Below are 18917 nucleotides of genomic sequence, written 5' to 3' on the forward strand. Positions count from 1 at the left end.
CACTGGTCTCCATCTGCAGCATGAGTTTGCATCTGTGAAGAATAATCTTGTTCGAAAGGGCACTGTATCTGTCTTCAGCTCAGCATTTTACAATGTAGGATCTTACCCTTTGTAAAAGAACTTTTTTTCAACACCATCTCGTACGTATTTCAAATCTGGTATGCAACTTGCATTGTTTCCCTCTCTTTTTAATACGTTTTCTTTTTTTCATTTTGATGAATCTTAAAAACAATTGGAGTAAATGCAAAGGAAAAACAAAGAGAATTTAGAGAACTTTGCTTTACTGGGCTACAGTAATTATTTTTGAAGGAAAAGGGGTACAGCAACTTCATATAATCTAGTTGCTTTTAACTAAATTATTGGTCTGTCAGAAGGAAGGTCTTTCAAGCTGTAGCCTTGAGAGAACGATGATGGCATTATTATTTTTTTTTGTCTCTACTAGCCGGTGGCACTGAATTGATGGTGTTGTAGACTGGATTTTTTAAAAAGCATTAAAAAATGCCCTTTAAAAAAATGTTTTCCTGCAGAGAAACATATTTTGCTGCGTTTTATTTCTCCATTAACTTGTATGAATACTGATTATTGGTCTTTTTAGGCATTTCAGTACTGAAAGGGGAACATGAAATATCTTCTTCTCAATTTGTAATGGCAGTGCTATCCAGCTGATGTATAATATGTGTTTCAGCATTGAGAACTTCATTAAAATAAAGAAAAAACTTCCACATACCAGCAATTAAGATGTTTTGCTCTGGTACACAGCAAAGCTACCATTATGGCAGGATTTGTTTAAGAACTTCTTGCTGAATAGTAATAGTTATCCTTAACCTTCAGGACAATATAATTTCAGTTGGGTGCTGGATAAAGGCTGAAGTATACATAGGAAACTGTGCACAAAGCTGTTGCCTGAGTGTCAGAGTACTAATCTGAGACTTTAAAAACACTAGCTTTCTGTTTCATCAACACAATCAATGAATATATATCCTGCAGCTAGAAGTAAGGTCTGAATTTAAAATGTTTTCTAGACTGATGAAGTTGCAGTCGCTTTGCAAATGTCTGCACCAGAATTTAAGGTTATTACCTCCATTCTAGCATTTACCAACCATTCATCTCACGTGAAATGGACCTAATGAAGGTCCTAGACTGGTCACTGACAAAAATTGCAGGGTTTGAATGGATCTGTTTTCCTTTCTGAAAGGAAATCAATCTAACTTTTGCAATTTAGCTGCCATTTTTTCTCTATTTTTAGCTTTCACTGCCAAGCTACAGAATATTTAATGATTCAGAAGCAACTGATGGTGTTAGAAAGGGTTGAATCCAGCAGCTGATAAAGGTGAGATTGCCCCATCTCTGTGCCCCAGATGCAGGCAGTGGCAAGCTTGAGTATGTGTGCCTAGTAAGTGCACACACACAGAGCACACATACACATCTCATACATGTGTATAAAGCTAAGTGGATAAATGCAGGCAGACACACTCAGCACCCACGTGAACTCAGACAGCACCAGCTGCTTCATCCTGTTTCCACTCTCTGGCTGAGCAGGATGGAGGACCACCAACCCACAGAGCAGACCACAACTCCCCTGGTCCACAGCAGCCACCTCCCCATCATCTCATCCTTGGACAAACACTCCTGACTTCCTTTCATTATCACCTGCTTGCCAGGTCATCTGGACGGGCCACAGCCAGCACTTGCACACTCACTCACACACCTGTTCTGGCTCCCAGTGCTGCACTGCGGCCAAACAGGCTCTGGCCCTGGTCACACCTGTGGTCACTTGAGGTCACTCACTGGGGTCTCCCTTGTCACTGGCACTCAGGCACATGCAACCTCTGGCCCACGGTCCAGCCCATAAGTAAATTTACACTGTTCTTGTTTCACATTCGGCTGGGACCGTCCTGAATGTTTGAGTATCTGTAGTACTGAAGCTCTGAGGCTCCAGCCCTCCCTGTTGTTGCAAGGCGATGGCAGACACACAAGCAGACACTAGCGTGGTGCAGGCAGCCATTTCATGACGTCTTCGTGCTGTCACTGCAGCCAGGTGTGCTTCAGATTTGCTGGAAAAGGCAGTGGCTTGCAGTTGTGAATAAATTTTCAGTGATACCTAAATTAAAAGGAACTTGGTACTTTCTGATTAGATTAATTCCTTGGAAAGTGCCTTATAATGGTGGTGTGAGGTTTACTTAGTAACTGATTTTCAAATGACACTTGAAGTAACCTAATGCTGTTTAAAACAGTCCTCAGAAAATAGTGCCTCTCTGTCCATTTGACGTTTATGTACTTGATTGAAGTTAATTTAGGAAATAACAATTTTATTGGGTAGTAACATTGTCGGAAGATGGCTTTGGGATATACTGATGAGGAAGAGGCAATAAAGGCCCTATGCATGGCAGTGGCAGGGGCCGGTGTGGGCCTGCAGGCCTTGGCGAAGGCAGGAAGTGCTGGGAGCTTACAGTGGACATCAGTGAAAGAGAAAATATCAAGGTGGGTATGCAAAAACACAAAAGAAAAGAAAAGGGATGGTTGCAACAAGGTGTGCAACCACCTACTTATGTCTTACAGGTCTCTACTGCTCCGCAGTCTCAATTGATGGTGGCAACTCTTTAAATCTGTAATTACCTGATGTAATTCAAGCGGACGTCGTTTTTTATTCTGTGTGTGTATAACACATCTTTGAACTATCAGAAACATTTGGGTTTTACCTTTCTTGTTAAAAGTCATATTTGCAAAACTTGCTGTCATGAACTTTGCTGCTCAAAGTTATTTAAGTTGTGGCTATTACTACAGTACCATAGTTCCTGCAAGTGTGCAGGTACATGAGTTAGAGGAGTCATAATTGCAAACATGAGGCGCTCTGGGTATGTGAGTGATGTGCATTTGAATTTTCTGTGCAGGACAGCATTGACTCTTATAATTAAGGCCTCACAAATAAGGATAAAAGAGAGATGATGGACTCAGGGATGCATCCTGCTATATATGCAAAGAAAGAGATTAATGCTGTTTTATGCAGACTGCTAGAAGGAGCTAATCCCAAGGCAAGGTAGGTGAAGGCATGTGTATCAGCAAGATTCCAGTAAGATTCAGGGGCTGCTGAGCCCTTTCTGAAGGCTTTCCTGGAAATAAAACAGTAGTGTCCAAGAGCATTGCACGCCAACATTGCAAAGCTAAAAATTATTCTTGTTTTTAACACACCTAGAGCAAGTAGCATGCAAGAGAGCCTTGCTGGTGTCGTGGTTTGAGCCCAGCCGGTAACTCAGAACCACACAGCCGCTCGCTCACTCCCCCCCCCCCCCTTCTTCCTCCCCCCGCTCCCGGAGGGATGGGGAGGAGAATGGGAAGAATGTAACTCCCACGGGTTGAGATAAGAGCAGTCCCGCAACTAAGGTATAACACAAAACCACTACTGCTACCACCAATGATAATAACAATTAGTGAAATAACAAGGGGAGAGGATACAATTGCTCACCACCCGCCGACCGATACCCAGCCCGACCCGAGCAGTGATCTGGGCCTTCCGGGTAACTCCCCCCGGTTTATATACTGGGCATGACGTGCTGTGGTATGGAATACCCCTTTGGCTAGTTTGGGTCAGGTGTCCTGTCTCTGCTTCCTCCCGGCTTCCCCTCCTCCCTGGCAAAGCATGAGACTGAGAAAGTCCTTGGTTGGAATAAGCATTACTTAGCAACAACTAAAAACATCAGTGTTATCAGCGTTGTTCCCAGGCTGAAAGTTAAAAAACACAGCACTGCACCAGCTACTAAGCAGGAGAAAAATGACTGCTATAGCTGAACCCAGGACAGTATCCACCTCTTATTCCATACCATTCACGTCATGCTCAGATCCCACATCTCTCAGCACACCATCACCCCTGTCCCATATATACACATATATATACACCCACACCCACACACAGAGAAAGATATCATTCCCTAGTCCATGGACCAATCCCTGTAAAATTGCTGAACTCATCCAGTCCATGATGTCAGGCTCCATCTCTTGTAATAGTCTTTCAGGGCAGGAGGGACGGTACGTAGTGTTGGGTTGTTGCCTGCTGATGATACCGCCAAACTCATCTGGTCACTGCTGAGCTTGTCTGGTTTCCTCAAAATTCATTCTTTGTTGAGGTGATGATCGGAGGGAAGTCAGGGTCAATGGCTGGTGACCTGAAGATATCTAGCTGGTGGGCTATAAAAGTGTTATAGAGCAGGCAACAGCGTACAATTGAGTTCATTGGCTGTTTTCCCCCAAAATCAAATCCCCTTGAGGTACACATCGGACTTCCCCATCTTCCCGCATTACCCACCAAGTATATCCAGGTCCCTGAGCAAAAGCAACCCCACGAGTGGGTTTGCCTTTACCTGAAGCAGGAATAACCCAGACTGTCTTCCCCAACAAATTCTTTATGTGCACCACAGGAACTTTATCCCCCTCTACAGTATGTAAAAGTTCTGATTGGGCTGGGCCAGCCCTGTTGGCAGATCCCCTACCGTTGACCAACCAGGTGGCTTTTGGTAAATGTGTATCCCAGTGTTTGAAAGTCCCACCACCCATTGCTCTCAGTGTAGTTTTTAACAGCCCATTGTACCGTTCGATTTTCCCAGAGGCTGGTGCATGGTAGGGGATGTGGTATACCCACTCAATGCCATGCTCTTTGGCCCAAGTGTCTATGAGGTTGTTCCGGAAATGAGTCCCATTGTCTGACTCAATTCTCTCTGGGGTGCCGTGTCGCCACAAGACTTGTTTCTCAAGGCCCAGGATAGTGTTCCGGGCAGTGGCATGGGACACAGCGTATGTTTCCAGCCAGCCGGTGGTTGCTTCCACCATGGTAAGCACATAGCGCTTGCCTTGGCGGGTTGGTGGGAGTGTGATATAGTCAATCTGCCAGGCCTCCCCATATTTGTACTTCAGCCATCGTCCTCCATACCAGAGAGGCTTTAACCACTTGGCTGGCTTAATTGCAGCACATGTTTCACATTTGTGAATAACCTGGGCAATAGTGTCCATCGTTAAGTCCACCCCTCGATCACGAGCCCATCTATATGTTGCATCTCTGCCTTGATGGCCTGAGGTGTCATGGGCCCACCGGGCTAAAAATAATTCACCCTTATGTTGCCAATCCAAGTCCATCTGAGCCACTTTAATCTTAGCAGCTTTATCCACTTGCTGGTTATTCTGGTGTTCCTCAGTGGCCTGACTCTTGGGTACATGAGCATCTACGTGGCGTACCTTCACCACCAGATTCTGCACCCGAGCAGCGATATCTTGCCACAATGCAGCAGCCCAGATGGGTTTACTTCTGCGTTGCCAGTTGCTCTGCTTCCATTGCTGCAACCACCCCCACAGGGCATTTGCCACCATCCATGAGTCAGTATAGAGATAAAGTACTGGCCATTTTTCTCGTTCAGCAATGTCCAAGGCCAGCTGGATGGCTTTCACCTCTGCAAATTGACTCGATTCACCCTCTCCCTCAGCAGTTTCTGCAACTTGTCGCAGGGGACTCCACACAGCTGCCTTCCATCTCCGATGCTTTCCCACAATACGGCAGGACCCATCAGTAAACAAGGCATATTGCTTTTCACTCTCTGACAGTTCATTATATGGTGGGGCCTCTTCAGCACGCGTCACCTCCTCTTCTGGTGACATCCCAAAATCTTTGCCCTCTGGCCAGTCCATGATGACTTCTAGAATTCCTGGACGACTGGGATTTCCTATTCGAGCTCGTTGTGTAATTAGTGCGGCCCACTTACTCCATGTAGCATCAGTTGCATGATGTGTAGAGGAGACCCTGCCTTTGAACATCCAGCCCAGCACAGGCAACCGGGGTGCCAGGAGGAGCTGCGCTTCAGTTCCAATCACTTCTGAGGCAGCTCGAACCCCTTCATAGGCTGCCAGTATCTCTTTTTCAGTGGGAGTGTAGCTGGCCTCGGATCCTTTATATCCCCGACTCCAAAAGCCAAGGGGTCGACCTCGAGTCTCCCCTGGAGCTTTCTGCCAGAGGCTCCAGGTAGGACCATTCTCCCCAGCTGCGGTATAGAGCACATTTTTCACATCTGGCCCGGCCCGGACTGGTCCAAGGGCTACTGCATGAACTATTTCTCGTTTAATTTGTTCAAAGGCTTGTTGTTGCTCAGGGCCCCATTTGAAATCATTCTTCTTCCGGGTCACGTGGTAGAGAGGGCTTACAATCAGACTGTAATTTGGGATGTGCATTCTCCAGAACCCCACAACACCTAAGAAAGCTTGTGTTTCTTTCTTGTTAGTTGGTGGAGACATTGCTGTTATCTTGTTGATCACGTCTGTGGGGATCTGGCGGCGTCCATCTTGCCATTTTATTCCCAAAAATTGAATCTCCTGTGCAGGTCCCTTGACCTTATTCCGTTTTATGGCAAAACCGGCCTTCAGCAGGATTTGGATTATTTTCCTCCCTTTCTCAAAAACTTCTTCCGCTGTATCACCCCACACGATGATGTCATCAATGTATTGCAGGTGTTCTGGAGCTTTCCCCTGTTCCAGTGCAGTCTGGATCAATCCATGGCAGATGGTAGGGCTGTGTTTCCACCCCTGGGGCAGTCGGTTCCAAGTGTACTGGACGCCCCTCCAAGTAAAAGCAAACTGTGGCCTGCATTCTGCTGCCAAAGGGATTGAGAAAAATGCATTGGCAATGTCAATTGTGGCATACCACTTGGCTGCCTTTGACTCCAGTTCATACTGAAGTTCTAACATGTCCGGTACGGCAGCACTCAATGGTGGTGTGACTTCGTTCAGGCCACGATAGTCTACTGTTAATCTCCACTCTCCATTAGACTTTTGCACTGGCCATATGGGGCTATTAAAGGGTGAGCGGGTCCTGCTGATCACTCCTTGGCTCTCCAGTCTACGGATCAGCTTATGGATGGGAATCAAGGAGTCTCGGTTGGTGCGATATTGCCGCCGGTGCACTGTTGTGGTCGCAATTGGCACTTGTTGTTCTTTGACCTTCAGCAACCCCACAACAGAAGGATCCTCTGAGAGACCGGGTAAGGTGGACAGCTGCTAATTTCCTCTGTCTCCAAGGCAGCGATACCAAAAGCCCATCTATACCCTTTGGGGTCTTTGAAATACCCTCTCCTGAGATAGTCTATGCCAAGGATGCATGGAGCCCCTGGACCAGTTACAATGGGGTGCTTTTGCCACTTCCTCCCAGTCAGGCTGATTTCAGCTTCCAGCATAGTTAACTCTTGGGATCCTCCTGTCACTCCAGAAATAGAAATGGGTTTCACCCCTTGATACCTTGATGGCATCAGAGTACACTGTGCACCGGTATCTACTAGAGCCTTATACTTCTGTGGGACTGATGTGCCAGGCCATCTGATCCACACAGTCCAGTAAACCCGATTATCCCTCTCCTCCACCTGGCTGGAGGCAGGGCCCCTCTAATAGTGATCACAAAATTCTCCACTTCTGTCTTGTAGAAAGGGATTAGTATTCCTTATCACAGGAGCTGGAGTAAAATCAGCTCTTTCGCTCCATCTGGGAAACTGCTCACCAGAGACTGGAGCAGCAGCTTTCCTGGGAGGATCATCCTTGACCATTGTTCTCCTCTTCAGTTCACGCACCCGTTGCTCCAGAGCTGAAGTAGGTTTTCCATCCCACTTTCTCATGTCTTCTCCATGATCCCGCAGGTAAAACCATAGGGTGGCCCGTGGCATGTACCTCCTATATTTTCTTTCTCGAGCAGTAGGGCGCCTTCTGTTAATAGCTGAGACGTGGGTTGGTACGCGTGGAGAGCTGGATAGATCGGATAAATCGTCTCTCAATTGTTTGAACTCCTGGGACAGTTTTTCCACAGCTGAAATGATGGAAGGGGTGAGATTGTCTTCGAACTCTCGGAGTTGACGAATCAGGAAATCCACTGTTGGTGATACTCCGTCATTCCAGGTCATTGATGCCAATGTGTGGGCATATGATGATGGCGCACTCCGTTTAAGTTTCCGCCACATGGGTCGTGTACATTCGACTTCATCTGGGTCTACGGATGTGTTCCTGGAATCCGGCCTACGATAGATCATCTCTATAATGGCTGATTCCCTCAGGGACTGGATGCCTTTCTCTATCGTGGTCCAGTTGGCTGAGCGATTCGTAATATCGTCTTTGTAGGGGAACCTTTCCTTCACAGCTGCCAGGAGCCGCCTCCAAAGACTGAGGGCTCGCTTCTCTCTTGCAATCGCTTTGTCAATTCCTCCTTCCTTAGCAAGTGATCCCAGCTGCTTGGCTTCCCTACCTTCTAGTTCATGACCGTCGGCCCCATTGTCCCAGCATCAGAGCAACCAGGTGACAATGTGCTCCCCTGGAAGACGGGTGAAATCTTTTCGCATATTCCGTAGTTCGGTTGAGGTCCGGGGTTGAGAAGTGACCTCTTCTTCTTCTTCCTCTTCCTCTGACCCACGTAGTAGTAACTCTTGTTCAGGTGCTGTTGCATATAGTAATGGCACTGGGTCTTCATCTTTCTTCGCTTCGCGGGTTGCTCTTTGTGCCTTTCGTCTGCTTTTGCTTACAGGGGCAACAGACATTGTCACAAACTGGACATTTGGTTTAGCTGCAGTGTTTGTCACTGTGGTTGGAGTGGCTGCAGTGTCTGCCACTAGGATTGGAGTGGTTGCAATGTCTATTGCTGGGGTTGGTGCAGCTGTTGTGCTTGGGAGTTGAGTAACACCAACAGCTGCATTATCTGTTGCTGTCGGGGTTTGAGTAGCTACTGTGCTTGTCACTGGGGTTGGTGTAGCTGCAGTGCTTGGAGTAGCCATATTGTCTGTTGCTGTCGGGGTTTGAATAGCTACTGTGCATGTCACTGGGGTTGGTGTAGCTGTGGTGCTTGGAGTAGCTATATTGTCTGTTGCTGTCGGGGTTTGAGTAGCTACTGTGCTTGTCACTGGGGTTGGTGTGGCTGCGGTGCTTGGAGTAGCCACATTGTCTGTTGCTGTCGGGGTTTGAGTAGCTGTTGTGCTTGTCACTGGGGTTGGTGTAACTGCTGTATTTGAAGTTGGAGTAGTTGCGTTGTCTGTTGTGGTCAGGGTTTGAGTAGCTGTTGTGCTTGTCACTGGGGTTGATGTAGCTGCTGTACTTGGAGTAGCTGTGTTGACTGTTGTGGTCAGGGTCTGAGTAGCTGCTGTGCTTGTATTTGGCATAGCTGCATTGTCTGTTGCTTTGCCATCAGATCCAGAGACATTTTTTTTCCCTTTGAAGGTGCTGGATAGTGTTGAGCAGGGCTCTGTAGGCATAGGCCAAGCCCCAGCACGTTGCCAAAATTTGTCCCTCTCTGGTATAACCAGGACGACAGCACACCTCGTTTAAGTGTTTTACTAGTTTTTCCGGATGTTGCACTTGTTCAGTGGTGAAGTTCCAAAGCACTGGAGGGGCCCACTGGCCTAGGTACTTGCCCATACTATCCCACACACCCTGCCACTCATAACTGTCCAGCCTCAGGGAAAATCTCCTGGTGGTCCTCCTATATCGTCGTCTAACCCTAGACCAGATTCGAACCTGATACTGCTAAATTTTTGACATTAAACGAAATAGGATGTTCCTACGACGGGATGGCCGTGGGTAAAACACACTCCATATGTTTGCCAACATGCTGATCCCCAGCACAATCAGCAGGCAGGTTTCAAGGGTACTCAAAGGCCATCTAAAACCTTCAGAACTCTCAACTGCTGTTGCAAATAGGCTGGTGGGGGAACGGGGGGTGAAAGAGAATGCTTCCTTCGTAAGTTTACCCCCCGAGGAGAAAAAAAAAGATATGCAATTGCTAAAATATTTCATTATATACCTCCCAATGTATAGTGGTGATGGCCACGCTGGAAGCACAAACCAGACCAGTTTCATGATCAATGAGTCTATTGTATTACAAGTCATTACCATGAAGTACAGTGAAACAAGAACCTTAGCCCAGGCCCCCCAGCCGATAAACACTAAAACAGCAAATAGTGGCTGTAAGTAAGGTACAACATGCTGAAACTCTGAGATCAAGCGCAGCACGTCTGAGAGCCAAATAATCACCATTGTGACGAGTAGTAACAATGAATGCTTATCACAAATATGATTAAACACACTCTGGTCAGATCTGTCGTTATCTCAACCTTTCGAGCCCCACGTTGGGCGCCAAAACGAACTGTCGTGGTTTGAGCCCAGCCGGTAACTCAGAACCACACAGCCGCTCGCTCACTTCCCCCCTCCCCCTTCTTCCTCCCCCCGCTCCCGGAGGGATGGGGAGGAGAATGGGAAGAATGTAACTCCCACGGGTTGAGATAAGAGCAGTCCCGCAACTAAGGTATAACACAAAACCACTACTGCTACCACCAATGATAATAACAATTAGTGAAATAACAAGGGGAGAGGATACAATTGCTCACCACCCGCCGACCGATACCCAGCCCGACCCGAGCAGTGATCTGGGCCTTCCGGGTAACTCCCCCCGGTTTATATACTGGGCATGACGTGCTGTGGTATGGAATACCCCTTTGGCTAGTTTGGGTCAGGTGTCCTGTCTCTGCTTCCTCCCGGCTTCCCCTCCTCCCTGGCAAAGCATGAGACTGAGAAAGTCCTTGGTTGGAATAAACATTACTTAGCAACAACTAAAAACATCGGTGTTATCAGCGTTGTTCCCAGGCTGAAAGTTAAAAAACACAGCACTGCACCAGCTACTAAGCAGGAGAAAAATGACTGCTATAGCTGAACCCAGGACAGCTGGGCAAATAGATATTCAGAATATAAAAGGAAGATTAACAAAGACAGCAAAAAATATATATATATTAGAATTCCCATGCGTGAACTGTTCTCTGTGGAAAACTCTTCAGTGCATCTGTTTAAAGTTGAAAAATTGGTAGAACAGCTTATGGAAAAAAAACAGACAAAATAAACAGTAATGTCACAAGCAGCATGTGTTATCCAGTGTTTAAGAGAATCAAGGAAAAAATTGCTGCACTGGTGATGTAAAATCCAGCTTCAATTCACCTGAGATGCCCACATTTAAAAGGGAATGAGGGGAGTTAAGGAACTAAAAGCTGGAACACCTGAAACAAAATAATAGAATAGAATAATAGAACAGTTTGGGTTGGAAGGGACCTTCAGATCATCTAGTTCCAAGCCCCTGCCATGGACAGGGACACCTTCCACTAGAGCAGGTTGCTCAAGGCCCTGTCCAGGCTGGCCTTGAACACTGCCAGGGATCTAGCATTCACAAGTTCCTTGGGCAACCTGTTCCGCTGCCTCACCACTCTCACAGCAAAGAATTTCTTCCTTATATCTAACCTAAATCTCCCCTGTTTGAGTTTGAACCCGTTGCCCCTTATCCTATCACTACAGTCCCTGGTGAGGAGTCCCTCTCTGGCATCCAAACTTGTGTTAGGAATCTATATTAAATAAAATGATCAATTGACACATAGTCAAATGTAATATATTTTAGAACAATCAAGGCTTTATTTTAAGATTGCATGCTTTTCAAACCTATTGGAGTTCTCTGAACAAGTCAGCCTGAATGGGAAAAAAGGTGATAAGAATTTCAAAGACATTCAAAAAGTGAATGTCTCCCCAGTAAGGACTGTAAAGGAAAGAAATCAGGGACATAAGAAAGTCTGTACATTGTTAAAAGGCTGGCTAAAAGTTGTGCCTCAGGGATAGGAGAAAATGAGCAGTTTTCATAATGGACGGAGTCACCGTGGCATCCCAGAGAGATCTGTGCTGGCATCTGTGTGGTTCAGAACACTCATAAATTATCTGCAGAGAGGGAAAGCAGTGAAATTACCATGATGATAGAAAGTTATGGGTTAATGAAGACGAGGACCATTTGTGAAGAATTCCAAGAAAGGCCTTATGCAACCAAGGAAGGGGGTGTGTAGCTGATGAAATTCAGAGTAGATGAATGTGATGCACATAAACTGTAAGATACCTACAGTGGGGAAAAAAAAAAAAAAAATCCTAATTTTCCATGTAAGATGAACAGCTCTAGCCTCACTGTTATTCTGGAGAAAAGGAATCTTGGTTATAGTTCATAGCCCTATAAAAATGTCAAGCTAATGCTTCCCATAGCAAAAGAACAGATCAAATTAGTAGGAGAACAGAAAAGGGATTAAAAATACCACTAAGTGATATGTATACATTTTCAATATTACAGGAAGTTCTGTCTCATGAAGGGTATAACAAAGCTGCAAAAGGTTCAGGGGAAGGGGATAAAATGGTTTTAGTATGAAGAACAGCTATATAAAGCAGAACTTTTGTACTTGGAAAAAAGAAGAAGCTGGGATATGATAAAGGCCGGTAAGATGGTAAGTGGCATAGAAAGCATCAATAAAAATCATCTGTATGTTCGCTTTTCACACAAAAGTTTAGTGGGCATCAAATGAACCTAACAGATGCTAGCTGCTGGAGAAACACAAAGAAGGGTTTTTCATGTTTTAGGATTCCCTCTACAATACATTAAAGATCCCAGAAGTTAGTGTAGACTCAGAGCATGACTGGAAGAGTTCATGGAAAAGAAATCTTTCAAGGGCTGTTAAACAGAAAGACGAGGCTACTGGAATGTGTCCCTTTGAAGAAATCCCTAAGATGCAGATCTTGAAAGGGAAGGGAGTTTTCTGGCAAAGTCCTTCCTATCCTCCTTTGGATTGTTGTTGGAGAAAAGGTACTGAGCTGAATGAACCTTTGATCTGGCTGAGTGCAGGTGTTCTCATTTGCTTATTGAATTTACTAATAAAACTGTACCTGATGTTAGCATCTAAAGAATGAAGGAGCTGTGATCTTCCTAGATATCTCTTCTTAGCCTCACTACTAGTTGCTGTATTCCTCTGTAGCTGTGGAATGGAATATGCTACTCACAGTCACAAGAAGAATAAATGGGAGTTAATTTTCTTTATGATGATTGTTCAAAATATCTTTAGCATCACTGACTTTACTACAGCTAGTTTTGACACATTTTATAGTTTGATTGTTCAAAACCCACATCTTGCAAAAAAAGTGTGCTATGTAAATATGTATATATACACATATATATCTATATGTGTAAATATATCACTCGTCTGCAAAGATCTCATGAATTACAAGGAGAGAAATGGTTGTCTTTTTTTTTTCTTGTTTTTATTGAAGCTTTATTTATTTATATAAAACTTTTATCAAAGTTTTATTTGAAACTTGAAAAGAAGAATTAAAATGAATGAATCTATACTTTGCTAGTTCTAATTATTAGATACTGGTAAACAGGGGGGTAGGGGGTGATAAACATAGTCATGATAAATATAAAGACCCAGGAAAAAAAAAAAAATCAATCTTTAGAATATTTTTGTAGAATTATAGAATGGTTTGGGTTGGAAGGAACCTTAAAGATCATCTAGTTCCAACCCCCCGCCATGGGCAGGGGCACCTTCCACTAAAGCAGGCTGCTCAAAGCCCCATCCAGCCTGGCCTTGAACACTTCCAGGGATGGGGCAGCCACAGCTTCTCTGGGCAACCTGTGCCAGTGTCTCACCACTCTCACAGGAGAACATTTCTTCCTAATATCTAACCTAAATCTACCCTCTGTAGAAGTTTGTATTTTGTGCGGTTTATTCAAAATCTTATGACAAAGCAGTACTTAAATTTTACTTATTCCTAGTGATTCTACCACCCATTTGACCTCAGTGTTTAAGGCAAAATTGCAGTCTTTTAAGTTATCTTGGTGAGCTCTCACTTAGGGGTCACAACTGAGCAATGTTGTGCCTGAGCAGCTACAAAGAGGGCTGGTATGAATATGCAAAGAACCTTTCTAAGATAAAATAAGGCTCAAATCAGTGCAAACAATTTTCATCTACAAGCCAAGAGCATCAGTTTTCTTAAATTACACTTTTTATATTATAAAGTTAAAATAGCTGTCCTGAAATATCTTCTTACAGACAACATATGACAGATAATGCTAGCAGTGTAGTTTATATTCATATAAACAACAGTGTGGTGTCATACTAATAAAATTTTGGCAGTCTAATACGCCTTCAATATTAAAATAGTTCAGTGTACCAGTATTGTACTCAACCGGTGACTGCATGACTTGTAAAAAATGGCAACTTTTTTTTTTTATTTGACACAAGGGCCAGAGCTAAAGTGAATTGCATGGGTAGATTTTTTTAGGGTGTATTCACTCACGTTCAGCCTATGTTCTTTTCTGCGGTTACATTCAGCCGAGCACAACTACTTAAACTCTGCTGATATTAATATTCTTTTAACATTTTCTAGTCAGTATGTTCCGTTTCTTTACTTTGTTGATACTTTATGCTATTAAGGTACCCATAAGAAACAAAATATTCTTAATTAATCTCATCAGTGTCCTCTTAATGGTCCGTGGTGTCACTGCAGTCAGAAAATGCATTTTCTGTGGGATATTGCATTGCCAACTCATAATTTGCTGCCAGCTGTCACCCGTAAGTCTCTTCCTGCTCTCCAAGTTATCCTCCTATTGAATCTCCCTTAAGTGATTTGATGGTGAATTTACTCCTTGGCAGAGGTGTAACATTTGACAGTTCTGAAGGTTTTAGACTTGAGTATATTGACAAAATAGGTATTATACAGATAGGAGCTGATCCTTTTTTCCAAACACTTCTCTATTAACATGCTTGATGTCTTAACCGGACAGGGACAGACCTAGAAGGATGTCAGTTTTCTGGGTCTGCAGAGCTCTTAAAGTGTCTTTGAGCATTGCTTAGTTCAGAAGCGAGATCTTCCTTGCAATTGTCAGTGGACAGCAAGGAGATTGCTAAGAGTCAACTATTAAATTTCTTCTAGGTTTTTTATTGGGGTTTTTATTGAACACTAAGTAAATAAGTATGTATTTATATATATGCATATAAAATTAAGAACAAACCTAAATAGAATTTCACAGTAATGATTTTCCTTTATGGTTCTCCTTTGCATCATATTTCTTGGGTACAAAATGAATAGGCAGCGTGTTTATGAATAGTTTCAGAACCAGGGGGATATATATACAGGAGAGCAAAAGCAAACTGGAGAAAGAAAGGGCTGTGGGTGGTAAGAAATGCTTAAGTGTAACAGGGTAAAATGCTGTCTGCCTTGTTTGTCATTAGTTTGTTTATTTTCCAAGAGAATAATGCACAATAACTTGAACCTACAGTAAGGAGTACAAAGCACTTTGCAAAAACTACAAGTAGCAAATGCCTCTATAGGGAAGCTGTTGAGTTATGGCTGTTTTGGGGGTGGGACGGCTCACTTTCTACCCCAGCAATATTCAGCTTTACCGTAAACCAGCTGTGGGATTCCCTAAGAGATTGGGGAGGTAATTTGTTTGTCTCGCTGGAAGTCAGAAATGTAGTGAACATACTGCGTTTACATATGCAACTACGTATGATGCATTATGTTCTTTATACATCAGAATTACAAATTTCTGCTCCTAAAACATGGTTCTGTCTTTGATAGATTTTAGATGAATTGCTAACTTAGACGTGATAGCTCTCCTCTTTCAAAGCAGCCCTTTCACACTAGAGAGGTAGGAAAGCTACTGTGCAGCACAGCTTGCAGGGTGTACATGATTTACAGAAACCAGTTTCTGGATGTTGGAGACATAAAGTGGCTTGTTAGAATATTAGGGTGGTGGGCTGTCACTATCATTTTCCTTTTCTGTTTTCAGAACATTATTTCTGTGGTAATTGAATTATTTTAAATTGCTTGTGACACTTGTATGACATTTCTGTTGTGATTGTAGGAAGAGGAATGCAATGCAAAGCACCTGCAAGAGTGCTGACAAGTTACAGGGAACAATACATAACTGAAACTTTCATGCTAAGTTCATGGTGTAATAGGTTCTTTCTTCAGGAATGTTTAATAATACCGATGTTTTATTAAAGTAATGTAAATCAATAGGTAGATATACTAGAGAAGATTTTTATTCTAAAGGCTTCTTGAATCCCCATAGCCTTTTTATCTCTTCATTAGAGTTTTCATTATATTTGAGATTTAGCAGAAAATGATTACCTATTAGTTCTTTAGTTTTAGCAGCAAATCCCTTTTCTTAAATCCATTTTATTAAGATTTAGAAACCTCCCACAATCATTTGACAGCACTGCTCTCAAAAAGATTCAGTCTCAGAGACCTACTGCTGGGAAGTTAAAAATAAAATAGCAGCCTGGTTTAGGTATAACAATAAAATACTGGGATTATACTTGTTCTGAAGTATTTAAAATGCATGTAATAATCCAAGCATTACAGTGCACAGAATGTCCTTAAACTTTCCTCTGTTCAAATATTTCGTTAATGCTTCTCTCCAGCTCTGAGCCAGTACAACTGGTGTGTGTGAGATTAACAAAATCAAGCAGGAAATTAACAAGCGTGAACTGTAAGTCGAGGTTTCTTGCTGAGGGCATCCTGTTAATGAGCTACCATACCCCCACAAGGGCTGTAGGATGTACAAACCAGACACAAATGCCTGTTAATTAAACCCTTGATGTAATTTTTTAAGAATCCTAAAAAAACATTAAAAAGAACATTTTCCTGATCACAATAAACATGGCACTAAAAATGTTATAAAACCACAGAAATGTTGCTGTGGTTTTGAAGTATAAATGTTGGTTGCAACAGAATGTGTGATAAACATGTGACTATGTTTTGCTCTCTGTGTTAAAAGTATGTTTCAAAACAGCAGAAACTCTAATACTTTAGTATTTATATGAAAACTTTATAAATGGCATTCACCAAAAAGTTCTGAGCACTCTAGCATTAAAATGGTCAGTCTGTTGAATTTATGGCATCAAGGCTAATGCTTAAATTTCACATTTGGATGAATAAGTCATACACTGTTAATACTACATAACCTCAAATAGTGATTCATTGCATAAAAAGATGGTACATGTGTCAGAAAATCCAGTGATGGGGATTTTGAGTCCAGAGGGAAGAATGGTATAAATGCAATTTTATGTGGTGTTTGTAATCTAGAACACATATTATGGAATTAAATTTACATATAATTAGGCATGTAAGAATATATACTGGAGGAGGGGGAAAGCACCAAAACACCAAATGTTTTCTTTTCTTCTTTTTCAGGTCAGAACTGTGGAGGCTTAGTACAGGGACCAAATGGTACTATAGAAAGCCCTGGATTTCCTCATGGTTATCCAAATTATGCCAACTGCACATGGATCATTATCACAGGAGAACGTAACAGGATACAATTGTCATTTCATACTTTTGCCCTTGAGGAAGATTTTGATATTTTGTCGATTTATGATGGACAGCCACAGCAAGGGAATTTAAAAGTGAGGTAAGGTGTCTTTTTTTCTTTAATTTCTTTCTGTCTTTCTCTCTTTACCTGTCTTTTTCTCTCCTTAATATACCTTCTGATGATATGTTACAACTACATTGTGTTTCCTTAGTTCTTCCCCAACCAATAGGGTAGCAGTGCCGCAAGATCTCACAGCAAAAGGTCTTAATCCAAGTTTCAGATTTTTATGGCCCTAGCTTGTGTATCAGTAGCATCACTTGTACTTAAAATTTGCACGGTTCAAGGTTAGTTTTGGTAAAGACCCGGAGCACAGGAGTAACCTACATTGCAGTGGCTTATTTTTATTTATCTATCCCCCAACGGAATCCAGACTTGGCCCAGGGATCCTTTCCTGAAGGCACCTGAAACCCATTTTTTGAAAGAACTGTTACTGAGTTCACGCTTTCCTTTTCTACCATGCCTACAGTATTTGAATCAGAGGATGGGTATGCTGCTTTGTGCTAACAGTGTCCCAGGGTCTCTCACTGAATGCGGCACAGAATAATTGGTGAGCAATACAGCAGTTTGTGAGAGACTAAATCCTTCAAGTGACTATTGCCTACCTTGCAGATGAGTTGAGCTGTCAATTGTTTGACTTTGCCAAAATCAAAATTCTTCTCCATCTCTAAGTAAATACAATTATTAAACAATTAGAGACCTTTAAAGGTCAGAAACTGGAGTGTTTTATATGTCTAAATACCACTGAGGTTACGAAGAGGCTTTCTGGAAGCTTTTTGATCTTGAAGCTTTTCACAACTTCAGATTTTGGTGCATTAATTTCATTGGTGTCTTGTTTTGGGTTCCTCAGTCATTTGCTGGATCTAAACTGCAGAGCTGGAAGGCAAACATTACTTTCAGTGCTGCTCTCTCATCTTCTGTTTAGGCATGACATTCATGGAATACTGTAAAACACTGCTGTCAGTTCCGTTGTCTGATTACTCTTTTACATGCCATTGATTTACATTATACAGCTAAAACAAATGTGGGAACATCACCAATTTGTTCGGCTTTTTAGTGGGTATCATCACACATTTTTGACAAGAACAGTGTTCTGATTGATTGTTGACTCAGTTCAGAAAGTTATGAAAACTGTAGAAGGTAGTACACAGCTACTGATGCTTGAGGTGCAGTGCTTCATTTAATGTACTTAATTGACCTTTAGTACTTGTATCACCTCCATACAATGGTTAATATTTCTTTTTCAGTCAAGTGTTTTTATTATCAATAATAAAATAAGCCTGCTTGTCTTGCACTAATCTGTTAGTAGAAGATTGTTTCAAGGAAGAGCACCAACTGGTGTTCTGTGGGTATGAGCATAGGAGACAGAAATTCTGAAGTATGATCTTGATCCCACTGAAGTCATTGTAATTACCACTGGTTTCACTAAACAAGGTTTTAATTTCCAACTTCCATCAGTGAAGCAGATATTTTAGTTATCACTGCTTGTCTATGGCAGTTAGTTACCTTCATAAATGTTATAAGGGGAAAAAAAAAAAAAGAAAGCATTTGTTGGCATTCCAGCATGCAGAGGTTAAAAAAGCAGAATTTGAATGCCAGGTTTCTATTGACATGTCACATACCCTGTGACGTACCCTTTGTTGCACAAAGCACATTCACAGGTATACCCCTCCACAACTGCACTTTTCAAGACAAT

At 42.8% G+C, this 18917-nt stretch overlaps 1 protein-coding gene across 4 annotated transcripts in view; it reads left to right on the forward strand.

Moving 5' to 3' along the window:
* Nucleotides 1–18917, forward strand: part of CSMD1 (CUB and Sushi multiple domains 1) — a 1137242-nt gene that overhangs the window by 210187 nt on the left and 908138 nt on the right. For all 4 annotated transcript variants that reach the window (XM_030490098.1, XM_030490097.1, XM_030490096.1 and 1 more), the window contains exon 2: nt 17047–17263. In XM_030490098.1, the coding sequence (XP_030345958.1) occupies nt 17047–17263 (217 nt within the window). The remainder of the gene's footprint in view (nt 1–17046; nt 17264–18917) is intronic.

This window comes from Strigops habroptila, chromosome 6 (assembly GCF_004027225.2).
Source record: "Strigops habroptila isolate Jane chromosome 6, bStrHab1.2.pri, whole genome shotgun sequence".
Taxonomy (NCBI): Eukaryota; Metazoa; Chordata; class Aves; order Psittaciformes; family Psittacidae; genus Strigops; species Strigops habroptila.